At 37.1% G+C, this 15,201-nt stretch overlaps 1 protein-coding gene across 1 annotated transcript in view; it reads left to right on the top strand.

Moving 5' to 3' along the window:
• The window catches only part of ZDHHC15 (zinc finger DHHC-type palmitoyltransferase 15), a 115,430-nt gene that overhangs the window by 91,135 nt on the left and 9,094 nt on the right, over window positions 1-15,201 (top strand). The window contains exon 11 of the mRNA XM_070291849.1: window positions 2,714-2,792. Coding sequence (XP_070147950.1) covers window positions 2,714-2,760 — 47 coding nt within the window. The 3' untranslated portion in view covers window positions 2,761-2,792. The remainder of the gene's footprint in view (window positions 1-2,713; window positions 2,793-15,201) is intronic.

The raw sequence follows: 15,201 nt of genomic DNA, 5'->3' as shown, positions 1-15,201 counted from the left end.
TGACCTGAGACCAAACTATTAGGGGTAATGAAGATAATGGCGACCTCCTTTAAAGGAGGTCCTGTTCTTGCACTGTTTTATTCAATGCCCCTGACCCTGCAGCAGGCCACTGTCGACCCACATGTCTACTGGAGACTCCTGGACACTCACAGGCAAGTCTGGGCCAGTTTCTTGTGGAGTCACTGCTCCTTTCTCCTGGGTGCTGGTATGCACAAGGCTTTCTTTGTGCCCTCCAAGAGTCTGTTTCCCCAGTCCTGTATAAGTTCTGTTATCAAATCCCACTGGCCTTCAAAGTCAAATTCCTGGGGGTTCTCAGTCCCTTTGCCAGATCCCCTGGTTGGGAAATCTGTTGTGGACCCTAGAAGTTTCTTAACAATATGAGAATTTTTTGGTATCATTGTTCTGCAGTTTGTGGGTTGTCTGCTCATTGGCTCTACGGTGGGGTTAATGACGACCTCCTCCAAGAGGGCTTATGCCAAGGCTGTGTGACTCAGATCTACTGCACCCAGAGCCCGTGCCCCTGCAGGAGGCCACAGGAGACAGTCAAACACTCAAAGGCAGGTCTGGCTCAGTCTCTGTGGGGTCTCTGAGTCCTGGTGCACAAAAGGTTTTGTTTGAGCCTTCTGAGCATCTCTGGAAGGTATTGAGTTTGATTCTAAACACGATTTTGCCCCTCCTACAGTTTTGCTTGGGTTTCTCCTTTGCCCTTGGACGTGGGGTATCATTTTTTGGTGAGATCCAACATTCTCCTGTCGATGGTTGTTCAGCAGTGAGTTGCAACTTTGGAGTTCTCACAAGAAAAGATGAGTACATGGCCTTCTACTCCACCATCTTGCTCCACAAGTTGGCTCCAGAGATCAAATTGCCAACGTCAGCTGGATCATAGAAAAAGCAAAAGAATTCCAGAAAAACGTCTACTTCTGCTTTACTGACTATGCCAAAGCCTTTGACTGTGTGGATCACAACGAACTGTGTAAAATTCTTAAAGAGATGGTGATACCAGACCACCATACCTGCCTCCTGAGACATCTGTATGCAGGTCAAGAAGCAACAATTAGAACAACAGGAAACAACAGACTGGTCCCAAATTGGGAAAGGAGTACGTCAGGGCTGTATATTGTCACCCTGCTTATTTAACTTATATGCAGAGTACATCATGAGAAATGCTGGGCTGGATGAAGCACAAGTTGGAATCAAGATTGCCGGGAGAAATATCAATAACCTCAGATATGCAGATGATACCACCCGTATGGAAGAAAGAAAAGAAGAAATAAAGAGATCTTGATGAAAGTGAAAGAGGAGAGTGAAAAAGTTGGCTTAAAACTCAACATTCAGAAAACCAAGATCATGGCATCCGGTCTCATCACTTCATGTCAAATAGATGGGGAAACAATGGAAACAGTGACAGACTTTATTTTCTTGGGCTCAAAAATCACTGCAGATGGTGACTGCAGCCATGAAATTTAAAGATACTTGCTCCTCTGAAGTAAAGCTATGACCAACCTAGACAGCATATTAAAAAGCAGAGACATTACTTTGCTGACAAAGTTCCGTTTATCAAAGCTATAGTTTTTCCAGTAGTCATGTATGGATGTGAGAGTTGGACTATAAAGAAAGCTGAGTGCTGAAGAGTTGCTGCTTTTGAACAGTGGTGTTGGAGAAGACTCTTGAGAGTTCCTTGGACTGCAAGAAAATCCAACCAGTCAATCCTAAAGGAAATTAATCCTGACTATTCATTGGAAGTACTGATGCTGAAGAGAAGCTCCAATACTTTGGCCACCTGACACGAAAAACTGACTCATTGGAAAAGACCCTGATGCTGGGAAAGATTGAGGGTAGTAGGAGAAGGGGACAACAGAGAATGAAATGGTTGGATGGCATCACCAACTCGATGGACATGGGTTTGAGCAAACTCTGGGAGTTGGTGATGGACAAGGAATCCTGGCGTACTGCAGTCCATGGGGTGGCAAAGAGTCGGACACAACTGAGCAACTGAACTGAACTTGCTCCTCAATAGGCCGGGGATTGGAAACAAGAAATCTCTGCTGTAAATGATGTTGCTTGTTGATTCCAAAGCCTCTTATTTTTGAGATATATCATTCCTTTTTTAAAAACACACCAACACCTAAAGTGCTATAACAGCTATCTCAATTATGTCCAGTGGAATAACAAAAGAGAGTAATTTTGTTAGTGAAAGTGAAGTCGCTCAGTCGTGTCCGACTCTTTGCGACCTCATGGACCATAGCCTACCAGGCTCTGCGGTCCTTGGGATTTTCCAGGCAAGAATACTGGAGTGGGCTGTCATTTCCTTCTCCAGGGGATCTTCGCAACCCAGGGATCGAACCCGGGTCTCCTGCATTGCAGACAGACACTTTACCGTCTGAGCCACCAGGGAAGCCCAAATATTCCATTAAAGCCAAATGATGTTAAGCTGTCATCATAGCTAGTTAAGTCAAATACAAGCCACTATTATAGATCAGATAATGCTGACAAATAAAATAATATTAGTACATAGTACAGCAGGCTGACTACTCTTTAAATGTGAATGCTTGGACTGGTTGCAAGTGCTTCAGTAGACAGCACACCAGTCTTTAGATATTTGTAGATGTCTGCTGCCTCCAGGGATTGCCTGAGAAGGAAGTATGCCAATGAATGAATACCCAGCCATGCAAGAGAAAGGACATTTGTTTACCTTCACTTTTCAACCTTACAGATTATCCAGAAGGATCATCATCTCTTGCCGTGGAAACAGAAACATAGCAGCTTTTACATCTCCTGCATCTCTCAAACAGGTCAGTGTTCTGAGGGAGACACATAGAGAAATACCTGGACTGCTAAGAAGCAGTCTGGGGAGCTGAACTAGAAAAGGAGTAAGTTCTCACCTCTCAAGCAAGATGTTAAATTATTCTATCTTTTATTGTTAACATAAGCAGAAGTTCTATACATAAGTTCCCTGTGTAGTGTACTAAAAAAGATGCCCTTACTCCCTGCAAACTCACGTTATTAACTTTGCCTAAAAGACCCCAGGTATTCAGAAACAGTCAAACATCTCGTTTGGGTTTTTGCCTTCTTTTCCTGCTGCATTTCAGGTCTCTGAAATGAAAAAGATTACACATAGGTGTGTGTGGGTTGTTGTTTGTTTTTTTTTTTTTTGCCTGACTCCATTATGTCAGTTATAAACCTACTCTTACCCATAAACAAGCAAAGAGCACAATCCCTACACTCCCATTCTCTCAAAATGCTATTAATTTGTTCATCAGTGGTAGGCAGCCTTACACATGGGATTCTCTTTGACCTAATGAAAAGCTAAACAGCCTTCCCTTTGCAACATTCACAGGTAAATAAACTCAATGTAATTTAGTATCAAAGCAAAGTTTTTAGTAAAAAAAAATACCGTGGAGCTTGAACTGATCTGATAAGCCTCCAGTTCTATTCCCATGAAAAATCTGGCAATTATTCAGAGGCCATCAATCTGTTGGCTCTCAGGTCTTCACTTCTCTACCTTACAGAACCCTACTGTGAACCAATATAGATGCTATATAAATTTTCTATATGCCAGTCACTTTGCTGTGTACTTGACATATGTTATCTAATTTAATGCTCACATCAGCTCTTCAAGGTGAATGTTACTATCCCCATTTTAATGAGAAACCTGAAGTCCAAAGAAGTTAAACCACCTATCTAGCTACTATGTAAATAACCTAACATTGCAACTGAGGTCTTTCTGACTTCAGATCATGCCCTTTCTAATATAGTACTACATTTAAAAACCTGATTTGCTATATTTACTGTGCACCTTCACTTATACTTAAAGGTTTAAAAGAGGAAAGAATTAAATCTGTTTTCTTATCCAAAGTCCTAATGAAATGTTTGACACTTGTGTGGTAATAGTACTTAGATTTCAGTTATCCATGGTGTCTATCTCCCTAATTTTCTTATTTTAGCATTTTACTATGGGTATTCTTTGACATATTAATAGATGTTAACAGGGAAAAGTTATTTGGTGAAATAAATTTAGGAAACCCGTCATCCATATTAGAGAATTATCTTTACCATAGGAATTATGCAAATAAGTTTTGTCACTCTGCAAGAGGAGATTGTAGTAGCCCCCTGAAGTTACTTGATTGAACTTATTTTCTTATATGCAGATCATGGAACTTTGTCTTTAGTGCAGTACTTGTCAAGATTGATAATATGCTAAGGAGTTTTGTGAATCCCCAAAAGAGGAATAAGTTTTTTCAAAATTTATATGACCATGCCCTTTTTTCATAATATCTTGGGTAAATATGAAGCCATAAAATACATTTTAATGATTCTCTAGGTAAGCAAAATTGCCTTTAAGCAATGCTTTTCCCATTGCACCCTGTTCAAATAAATTAACTGATCAATTTTGTGGGAACAACATATGTTCTAATAATAGAAAACTGTTTGTGAACACGAGAAGGCAGAATGGCACAATCATTTCAAAGTTTATCAACATATTAAGAATTATACATAGTCACTACAGTGATGTTTGTGAAAGCTCCAAATGGCAAACAACTTGAATGTCTATCAATAGGAGAATGGTTGAATAAGTTATGTATTTCTAACTTATTAGATATTTTATACATGGTTTTCTTGTATTTATTTTGAAAGTTTTAAAAATTAAAAAATAAAGGATAAAGTGAATACCTCTCTATTTACAACTTATGATTAACAAAGGCTAGCATATTTTTTTCATTTTTTCTCAAATTTTTATGTATAAAAAAATTATTGCCATAATTTTTTACACTCAAAAACACTGATTCTCTATATTTTCTTTGAAAGAAAAAGTCAAATTTGGAGAAACGTTTGCAAAATATGTAACACACAATTTTTTTTGTAACACACAATTTAGCATCCTCAATTTACAAAGATCTTACAAATTAGTAAAAGAAGGAACAACACAACAGTTGGAAATTCTGCAAAGGTTGAGAATAATCAACAAAATAAAAGTTAAAAAAAAAACATGAAAATTACTTAACTTCAGTAGAAAAAAATACAAATTAAAATAACCCTAGATATTAATTTTTGTCTACTAAAGAAGCCAATTTTTATAATGTTGGCAAGAAAAGGTGCTGATGATATAAGGTTAAATTCACAGATAATTTTTTGAGGGAAAAATATATAACATATATAAAAACCTTAATATTTCATGTAATTTTATCTGATAACTACATTTTAGAAATGTATTTTAATTTTAATGAAGTCATCAGAGATCTACATGACTATTCATCATCAATTTATTATAATACCAAAAAATTGAAAACAAAATTAAATATCTAACAATATAAGAATGGTAAAATAAATTACCAAATAATTATGGTAAACTATTATATACTGTCAAAAGTAATTATTTTGAAGAATAATTCATAAGATTATGTGAAAAAGCTGTATGAGTGCAGTTTAATTCTGAAAAGTTTACTGAGATATAGTTCACATACCATGTAATTTGACCACAACAGTGTACAATTCAGTGGTTTTTTGGATATTCACAGTCATATAACCATTACCAAAATCAATTTTAGACCATTTTCATTGCCTACAAAAGAAACCCCATACTCATTACTAGTTACTCCCCATACCTCCACTCCCACCTATAGGAAACCACTAATCTACTTTCTATCTCTATAGATTTGCCTAATCTGGACATTCCGTATAATCCATGATTCCATGGAATCATACAATATGTGATCTTTTGGAAGAAAGCATGTGTAAATCAAATATTTGATAGGAGATTTGTATGCAGAATACATCAATATAAAGAGCTCTTACAATTCTATGGTAAAAAGATGATACATATTTTAATGAGCAAGGGATTTGAATAGACATTTCTCCACATACAAGTGACCAATAAGCACATGAAAAGACGCTTAACATCATTACCTATTAAGGAATGCAAGTCAAAACAACAAGATACTATTTAATAACCACTAGAATGGCTATTGTCATTGTTGTTCAGTCGCTAAGTCATATCTGATTCTTTTGCACATCCATGGACCATACCCAACCAGGTTCCTCCATCCATGGAATTTCCTGGTGGCTCAGTGGTAAAGAATCCGCTTGCCAATGCAGGAGATACAGATTCAACTTCTGGGACAGGAAGCTCCCCTGGAGAAGGAAATGGCAACCTAGTCCAGTATTCTTGCCTGGAAAATCCCATGGACAGAGAAGCCTGGTGGGCCACAGTCCATGGGGTTGCTAAAGACTTAGTGACTAAACAACAACAGAGGATGGCTATAATCCAGAAGACAGATAATAACAAGTGTTGGTGAGGATTCGGAAAAATTGGAACCTTCATGCACTTCTGGTGGCAGTACAGAATGGTGCAGTCACTTTGGAAAACAGTTTGGAAGTTCTTTAGTATGTTAAACATAAAATTACCATTGTTGTTATTCACTTACCAAGTCATGTCCAACTCTTTGTGACCCCATGGACCACAGCATGCCAGGCCTCTCTGTCCCTCACCATCTCCCAGAGTTTGCCCAAGTTCATGTCCATTGTTCATGTCTACAATTACCATATGCCCCAACAATTCCACTTCTTTGTATATAACCAAGAAAAATGAAAATCATATGCCCAAACAAAAACTCCTGCATGAATGGTCACAGCAGCACTATTCATAATACCCAAAAAATGGAAACAACACTAATATCCATCTACTGATGAATAGATAAACAAAATGTGGCATATCTGTACAATGGAATGCCATTTGGCAACCAAAGAAATGCATGCTACAACATGGAATAGACCTTGAAAACATTATAGAATAGTATTTTTAATTTTAATTTAAAATTTTTAACTATTAAAATATATCTATATATGCAGGAAAACACTGAAAGGAATTATACCAAAATATAAGTAAAAACAAACTTTTTACATGGGTTACTTCCTTCTCTGTCAAGCCTTAACACTTCAACCTCTCTCTCGGCAATATTCTTTTCTCCCTAATTTCATTGCTTTAGCCAGCAAAAATCCAAACTCCATATCCAATCCAGCCATCTGCTTTCTCCATTTCTATACTCAGGCTGCTGAGAACTACTACAAAAATAATACAACTGGTTATAAATACTCACTGCAACTGATTAGAAATAACACAGCTGAGACTACACATTTGTGCCTTCAACTTAAACTGATCTGATAAGTTTTCACTGTTTACCAGTAGTTCTTTTCCTTTGTTAACCACAACTTCATATAATCTGTCTTATCACTGTCATTCCACACATCATGCTGCTAAATCGCTTCAGTCGTGGCCGACTCTGTGTGACCCCATAGTTGGCAGCCCACTAGGCTCCTCTGTCCCTGGGATTCTCCAGGCAAGAATGCTAGAGTGGATTGCCATTTCCTTCTCCAGTGCATGAAAGTGAAAAGTAAAAGTGAAGTCTCTCAGTCATGCCTGACTCTTAGCGACCCCATGGACTGCAGCCTACAAGGCTCTTCCGTCCATGGGATTTTCCAGGCAAGAATACTGGAGTGGGTTGCCATTGCCTTCTCCACCTAACACATGAAATAGGGCTAAGAAAGGAAATAAAAGTCACTAATTGGAAAAGAAGAAGTAAAATTATCTCTATTTTCAGATGTCATGATTGTCTACATAATCTACAAAAACTCCTAGAACTAATGAGTAAGTTTATCAAGTTCACAGCACACAATATCAATGGACAAACATCTGTTATATTCCTATATACTAGCATTGCACAATTGGGAAACCAAAATCAAAAACACAATACCATTCACAATAACTTCAAAAAAGGTAAATAACTAGATATATATTTAACAAATCATACATAATATCTATATGCTGAAACTTATAAAACATTGATAAAAAAGCCATGGAAGACCTAAATAAACAGAGATATATACTATGCTTATGGGTCAGAAGATTCTGTGTAATTAAGATATCAATACTCCCAAAATTGATAGACATTTAATATAATCCTAATTCAGATTTTAATTTTAGTTAAAGTTTTTTGTATAAATAGAGAAGCTGACACTAAAATTTATATGTAAAAGTAAGGAAACTAGAATAGTCAAAACAATTCTGAAAAAAATATAAAATTGAAGGACTCAAACTTCCAATTTTAAGACATACTATAAAGCTATAGTAGTCAAGACAGTGTAATATTGACCAAAGGAACAGACCTATGAACCAATGGAACAGAATAAAAAATAAACTACATAGACAGACCCATAAAGATGCTCAACTGATTTTTACACAAAGATACAATGGTAATTCAGTGAAGAACATACAGTCTTCAACAAACAGTGATAGAATAATTGGACATAGCTACACCTACAGCTCACAACATGTACAAAATTTAATTCAAAATGATCATACACCTAAATGCAAAACTGTAAAAATCTCAGAAGAAAATTTAGGAGAAAATCTTTATTACTTTGAGTTAAGTAAATAGTTCTTAGATATGACATCAAAAGTATTATACCTGAAAGAAAAAAATTACAAGTTGGACTTCAACAAAATTAAAAGTGTATTCTCTGACAAAATCATTGTTAAGAGAATAAAAAGACAGGCCACTGACTGAGAGAAAATATTTGCAAAACACATGTCTGATAACGGACTTGTATGTAGATTATGTTAAAGGTTCTAAAATCTCAAAAGTAAGAAAGCAAACACAATAAAATAATGAGCAAAAGGTTTGAATGGATATTTCACCAAAAGTGGAAATAAGCATAAGAAAAAATGCTTAATGGGGTGGCCAAAATGACAGAGTAGGAACACCCTGATCGCATCTCCTCTGATGGACACAGCAAAATTACAACTACTTATAGAGTAGCTATCTCTGAGAATGACCTGAAGACTAGCAGCAAATTTTCCCAAAACTAAAGACATAAAGAAGGAACCACAATGAGACAGGTGGGAGGGGCAGAGGCAGTATAGCCAGGACCTACACCTTCAGGTGAGTGACCCACAAATGGGAGAAATATAACAATCATAGAAATTCTCCCCAAGGAGCAAGGGAACTGATTCCCAAATCAGTCTCCCCAGCCTGGAGATCCTACACTGGCAAGATGAGCTCACAGAACATCTAACATTGAAAACTACCAGGAATTAGGGTGAAAGAGCTGGAAAGCTATAGGAAACAGACTTTGCTCTTAAAAGGCACACAAAAAATCCCGCATACCCGAAGTCCAAGGATAGAAGCAGTAGTTTGAAAGAAGCCTGGGTCAGACCCACTTGTTGATCTTGGAGAGACTCCTGGAGAGACAGAGGGCAACTACTACTCACCCTGGGGAATGGAGACAGTGGTGGCAGCCATTTGGAGTACCTTATTCGGATAACACCAGCACTGGGAATCATCATTTTGGAATCCTCCTACCAGCCTGTTTGCACTGAGGACTCAGCCTCACCCAATAACAGGTTGGCACCAGCACCAAGTCCCCTCAAGCCACACAATCACAGGGATTTCTAACTCCACCTACCAGTAGGCTGGCAGCAGCTCCAACCCCCGCCCACCCCCACCCCACCCCCGCCCAGGGCACAGAGCCAACTATGTGGGAAACCTATCCCACATTTCAGTAGGCCCACAGCCACTGCAGAAGGCATGGCCTCATAGCTAACTATACTGGGATCAAGACCTACCCACGTGCACACCCACAGTATTTAGCCTTGCCCCAAGAGAAGGGCACATGCAGCCCACATAGGAGGCACCCCTAGAACATATAGCACTGGTGATGTGAGGGGAGCACGCTGCTGGGCTCCATAAGACGTCTCCTATATAAGGTCACTTTTCCAAGATCAAGAAACATAACCAATCTACCAAACACATAGAAATAAAAATAGCAAATTAGGCAAAATGAACTGACAGAAGGATTTGTTCCAAACAAAGGAACAAGATGAAACCCCAGAAGAAGAGCTAAATGAGATGAAGATAAGCAAACTACCTGATAAAGAGTTCAAAGTAATCATCAGAAAGATGTTCAACAAACTCGTGAGATGAATGGGTTAACACAGTGAAATTTTCAACAAAGGGTTAGAAAATATAAAGAAGAAACAAATACATTTGAAGAATATAATAGCTTAAATAAAAAACCACTAGAAGGAGTCAACAATATATTAGATGACACAGCAGAATGGATCAGCAATCTGGATGACACATAGTAGAAATCACACAAGCTGAAGAGGAAAAAGAAAACAGAGCTTTAAAAGGGGGGGAAATTGTTGAAGAGACCTCTGAGACAACATCAGCATACTACATTTTCATTATATGGGTCACAGAAAGAAGAGATAAAGGGTTAGAGAACTTATTTGAAGAAGTAATGCTTGAAAACTTCCCTAACCTGGGAAAGGAAACAGACAACCAGATCCAGAAAACACAGAGCATCCCAAATGAGATGAATTCAAAGAAGTACACACCAAGACAACATTATATTTAAAGGGAAAAATTAAAACAAGAATCTTAAAAGCTGCAAGGGAAAGCAATGTGCTATATACAAGGGAACTCACATAAAGCTATCATCTGACTTTTCAGAAGAAACTCTGCAGTCCAAAAGGGATTGACACAATATATTCAAAATGATGAAAAGAAAAAAGTTACAACCAAGACTGCTCTACCATTCAGAATTCTCATTCAGATTTAAACAAGTGATCAATAATTTTTCAGACAAGCAGAAGTAGAAAGAGTTCAGCACCACCAAACCAGGTTAAGAAGAAAAGTTAAAGGCACTCCTCTAAGCAAAAAAAGGAGGAAGGGGACACATGTATTCCTATAACCGATTCATGTTGATGTATGACAAAAATGATCAAAATATTCCGCAATATGTAAGGTAAATGCTAACAAGTATGAAAGTGTCCCACAATAATAGTGGGAGACTTTAATACTCCCACTCACACCTATGGACAGATCAACTAAACAGAAAATTAGCAAGGAAATGCAAACTTTAAATGATACAATGGACCAGTTAGACCTAATTGATATCTATAAGACTTTCACCCCAAAACAATGAATTTCACCTTTTTCTCAAGAGCACACGGAAGCTTGTCCAGGATAGATCACATCCTGGGCCATAAATCTCGCCTTGGTAAATTAAAAAATAAAATAAAATAAAATAATTCCAAGCATCTTTTCTGATCACAATGTGGTAAGATTAGATGTCAACTACATGGGAAAAAAAAAAACTATTAAACATACAAACGTATGGAGGATAAATAACACTCTTCTGAATAACCAACAATCCACAGAAGAAATCAAAAAAGAAATCAATATATGCATACAAACAAATGAAAATGAAAACACAACAATCCAAAACCTGTGGGATTCAGTAAAAGCAGTGCTAAGGGAAAGAGTCATAGCAATACAAGCTTACCTCAAGAAATAAGAGAAAAATCAAATAAATAATCCTAACTCTACACCTAAAGCAACTAGAAAAAGAAGAAACGAAGCACCCCAGGGTTAGTAGAAGGAAAGAAATCATAAAAATTAGGGCAGAAATAAATGCAAAAGAAACAAAAGAGACCATAGCAAAAATCAACAAAGCTAAAGGCTGGTTCTTTGAGAAGATAAATAAAATAGACAAACCATTAGCCAGACTCAACAAGAAAACAAGGGAGAAGAATCAAATCCACAAAATTAGAAATGAAAATGGAGAAATCACAACAGACAACACACAAATACAAAGGATCATAAGAGACTACTATCAGCAACTATATGCCAATAAAATGAACAACTTGGAAGAAATAGACAAATTCCTAGAAAAGTATAACTTTCCAAAACTGAACCAGGAAGAAATAGAATATCTTAACAGACCCATAACAACCACAGTAATCGAAACTGTAATCAGAAATCTTCCAAAAAAAAAAAAAAAAGCCCAGGCTTCACAGCTGAATTTTACCAAAAATTTAGAGAAGAGCTAACACCTATCCTATTCAAACTCTTCCAGAAAATGGCAGCGGAAGGTAAACTTCCAAACTCATTCTATGAGGCCACCATCACTGTAATACCAAAATCTGACAAACATGTCACAAAAAAAAGAAAACTACAGGCCAATTTCACTGATGAACATAGATGCAAAAATCCTTAACAAAATTCTAGCAAACAGAATCCAACAACATATTAAAAAGTTCATACATCGTGACCAAGTGGGCTTTATCCCAGGGATGCAAGAATTATTCAGTATTCACAAATCAATCAATGTGATATGCCACATTAACAAATTGAAAGATAAAAACCATATGATTGTCTCAATGCTGCTGCTGCTGCTAAGTCACTTCAGTCGTTTCCGACTCATGTGCGACCCCATAAACAGCAGTGCACCAGCTCCTCTGCCCCTGGGATTCTCCAGGCAAGAACACTGGAATGGGTTGCCATTTCCTTCTCCAATGCATGCATGCATGCTAAGTCACTTCAGTTCTGTCCAACTTTGTGCGACCTTATGGACAGCAGCCCACCAGGCTCCTCTGTCCACAGGACTTGCCAGGAAAGAATACTGGAGTTGGTTGCCATTTCCTTCTCCAGATTATCTCAATAGATGCAGAGAAAGCCTTTGACAAAATTCAACATCCATTTATGATAAAACCCCTCCAGAATGCAGGAATAAAAGGAACATACCTCAACATAATAAAAGGCATATATGATAAACCCACAGCAAACATCATCCTCAGTGGTGAAAAAATGAAAGCATTTCCCCTAAACTCAGGAACAAGACAAGGGTTCCCACTCTCACCACTACTATTCAACATAGTTTTGGACATTTTAGCCACAGCAATCAGCAAGAAAAATAAATAAAAGGAATCCAGGTTGGAAAAGAAGAAATAAAACTCTCACTGTTTGCAGATGACATGCTCCTCTATATAGAAAACCCTAAAGACTCCACCAGAAAATTACTAGAGCTAATCAGTAGATATAGTAAAGTTTCAGAATATAAAATCAACACACAGAAATCCCTTGCATTCCTATACACTAACAATGAGAGAACAGAAAGTGAAAATAAGGAAACAATTCCATTCACCATTGCAACTAAAAGAATCAAATACTTAGGAATAAATCGACCTAAAAGAAACAAAACACCTATCTATAGAAAACTATAAAACACTGATGAAAGAAATCAAGGATGACACAATAATACTACCCAAAGCCATCTATAGATTCAATGCAATCCCTATCAAGCTACCCACGGTATTTTTCACAGAACTAGAGCAAATAATTTCACAATTTGTATGGAAATACAAAAAAAAAAAAAAAACTTGAATAGCCAAAGCAATCTTGAGAAAGAAGAATGGAACTGGAGGACTCAACCTGCCTGAATTCAGACTATACTACTAAGCTACAGTCATCAAGATAGTATGGTACTGCACAAACACAGAAACATAGATCAATGGAACAAAGTAGAAATCCCAGAGATAAATCCATGCACCTATGGACACCTTAACTTTGACAAAGGAGGCAAGAATATACAAAGGGGAAAAAACAATCTCTTTAACAAGTGGTTCTGGGAAAACTGGTCAACCACTTGTAAAGGAATGAAACTAGATCACTTTCTAACACCATACACAAAAATAAATTCAAAATGGATTAAAGATCTAAACATAAGACCAGAAACTATAAAACTCCTTGAGAAAAACATAGGCAAAACACTCTCTGACATAAATCACAGCAGGATCCTCTATGACCCACCTCCCAGAGTAATGGAAATAAAAGCAAAAATAAACAAATGGGACCTAATTGAACTTAAAAGCTTTTGCACAACGAAAGAAACTATAAGCAAGGTGAAAAGACAGCCTTCAGAATGGGAGAAAATAACAGCAAATGAAGCAACTGACAAAGAATTAATCTCAAAAATATACAAGCAACCTATGCAGCTCAATTCCAGAAAAATAAACAACCCAATCAAAATATGGGCCAAAGAACTAAACAGACATTTCTCCAAAGAAGACATACAGATAGCTAACAAACACCTGAAAAAATGCTCAACATCACTCATTATCAGAGAAATGCAAATCAAAACCACAATGAGGTACCATCTCATGCCTGTCAGAATGACTGCTATCAAAAAGTCTACAAACAATAAATGCTGGAGAGGGTATGGAACAAAGGGAACCCTCTTACACTGTTGGTGGGAATGCAAACTAGTACAGCCACTATGGAGAACAGTGTGGAGATTCCCTAAAAGACTGTAAACAGAACTGCCATATGACCCAGCAATCCCATTGCTGGGCATACACACTGAGGAAACCAGAACTGAAAGAGATACGTGTACCCCAATGTTCATCACAGCACTGTTTACAATAGCCAGGACATGGAAGCAACCTAGATGTCCATCAGCAGATGAATGGATAAGAAAGCTGTGTTACATATACACAATGGAATATTACTCAGCCATTAAAAAGAATACATTTGAATCAGTTCTAATGAGGTGGATGAAACTGGAGCCTATTATACAGAGTGAAAAACAGCAATACAGTATACTAACACATATATATGGAATTTAGAAAGATAGTAATGATGACCCTATATGCGAGACAGCAAAAGAGACACAGATGTAAAGAACAGACTTTTGGACTCTGTGGGAGAAGGTCGGGTGGGATAATTTGAGAGCATAGCACTGAAACATGTATATTATCATATGTAAAACAGATCGTCAGCCCAGGTGCGATGCATGATACAGGGTGCTCAGGGCTGGTGCACTGGGATGACCCTGAGGGATGGGATGGGGAACACATGTACACCCATGGCTGATTCATGTCAATGTATGGCAAAATCAATATAATATTTTAAAGTAATTAGCCTCCAATTAAAATAAATAAATTTTATAAAACTATCATAATAATGTAAAGTAATTATGCTCCAATTATATAAATAAATAAATTTTTTTAAAGGCCACAACTAGAAAGAAAAATATCTTATTGGTAAAGGCAAACGTGCAGTAAAGATAGTAGAATAACCAGTTGTAAAGCTAGTAGGAAGGTTAAAAGACAAAAGTAATAAAATCATCCATATCTACAAAATGTAGTTGTGGAATACACAAAACAAAAAGATGTAAAATATAATGTCATAAACAATAACAATGGGGGTAGGAGGAGTAAAAATATATGATGGTTATAATTTATTTTAACTTAAAAGGACATCAACTTAATCATATAGAGAGAGAGAGGAAGGGGAAGAGAGAGAGAGTGTGTGTTATCTATGAACCTCATGGTAATTACAAACTAAAACCATATAATAGATA

The sequence above is a fragment of the Ovis canadensis genome, chromosome X, assembly GCF_042477335.2.
Source record: "Ovis canadensis isolate MfBH-ARS-UI-01 breed Bighorn chromosome X, ARS-UI_OviCan_v2, whole genome shotgun sequence".
In the NCBI taxonomy this organism is placed as follows: Eukaryota; Metazoa; Chordata; class Mammalia; order Artiodactyla; family Bovidae; genus Ovis; species Ovis canadensis.
This window is presented reverse-complemented; position numbering and strand designations above follow the sequence as displayed.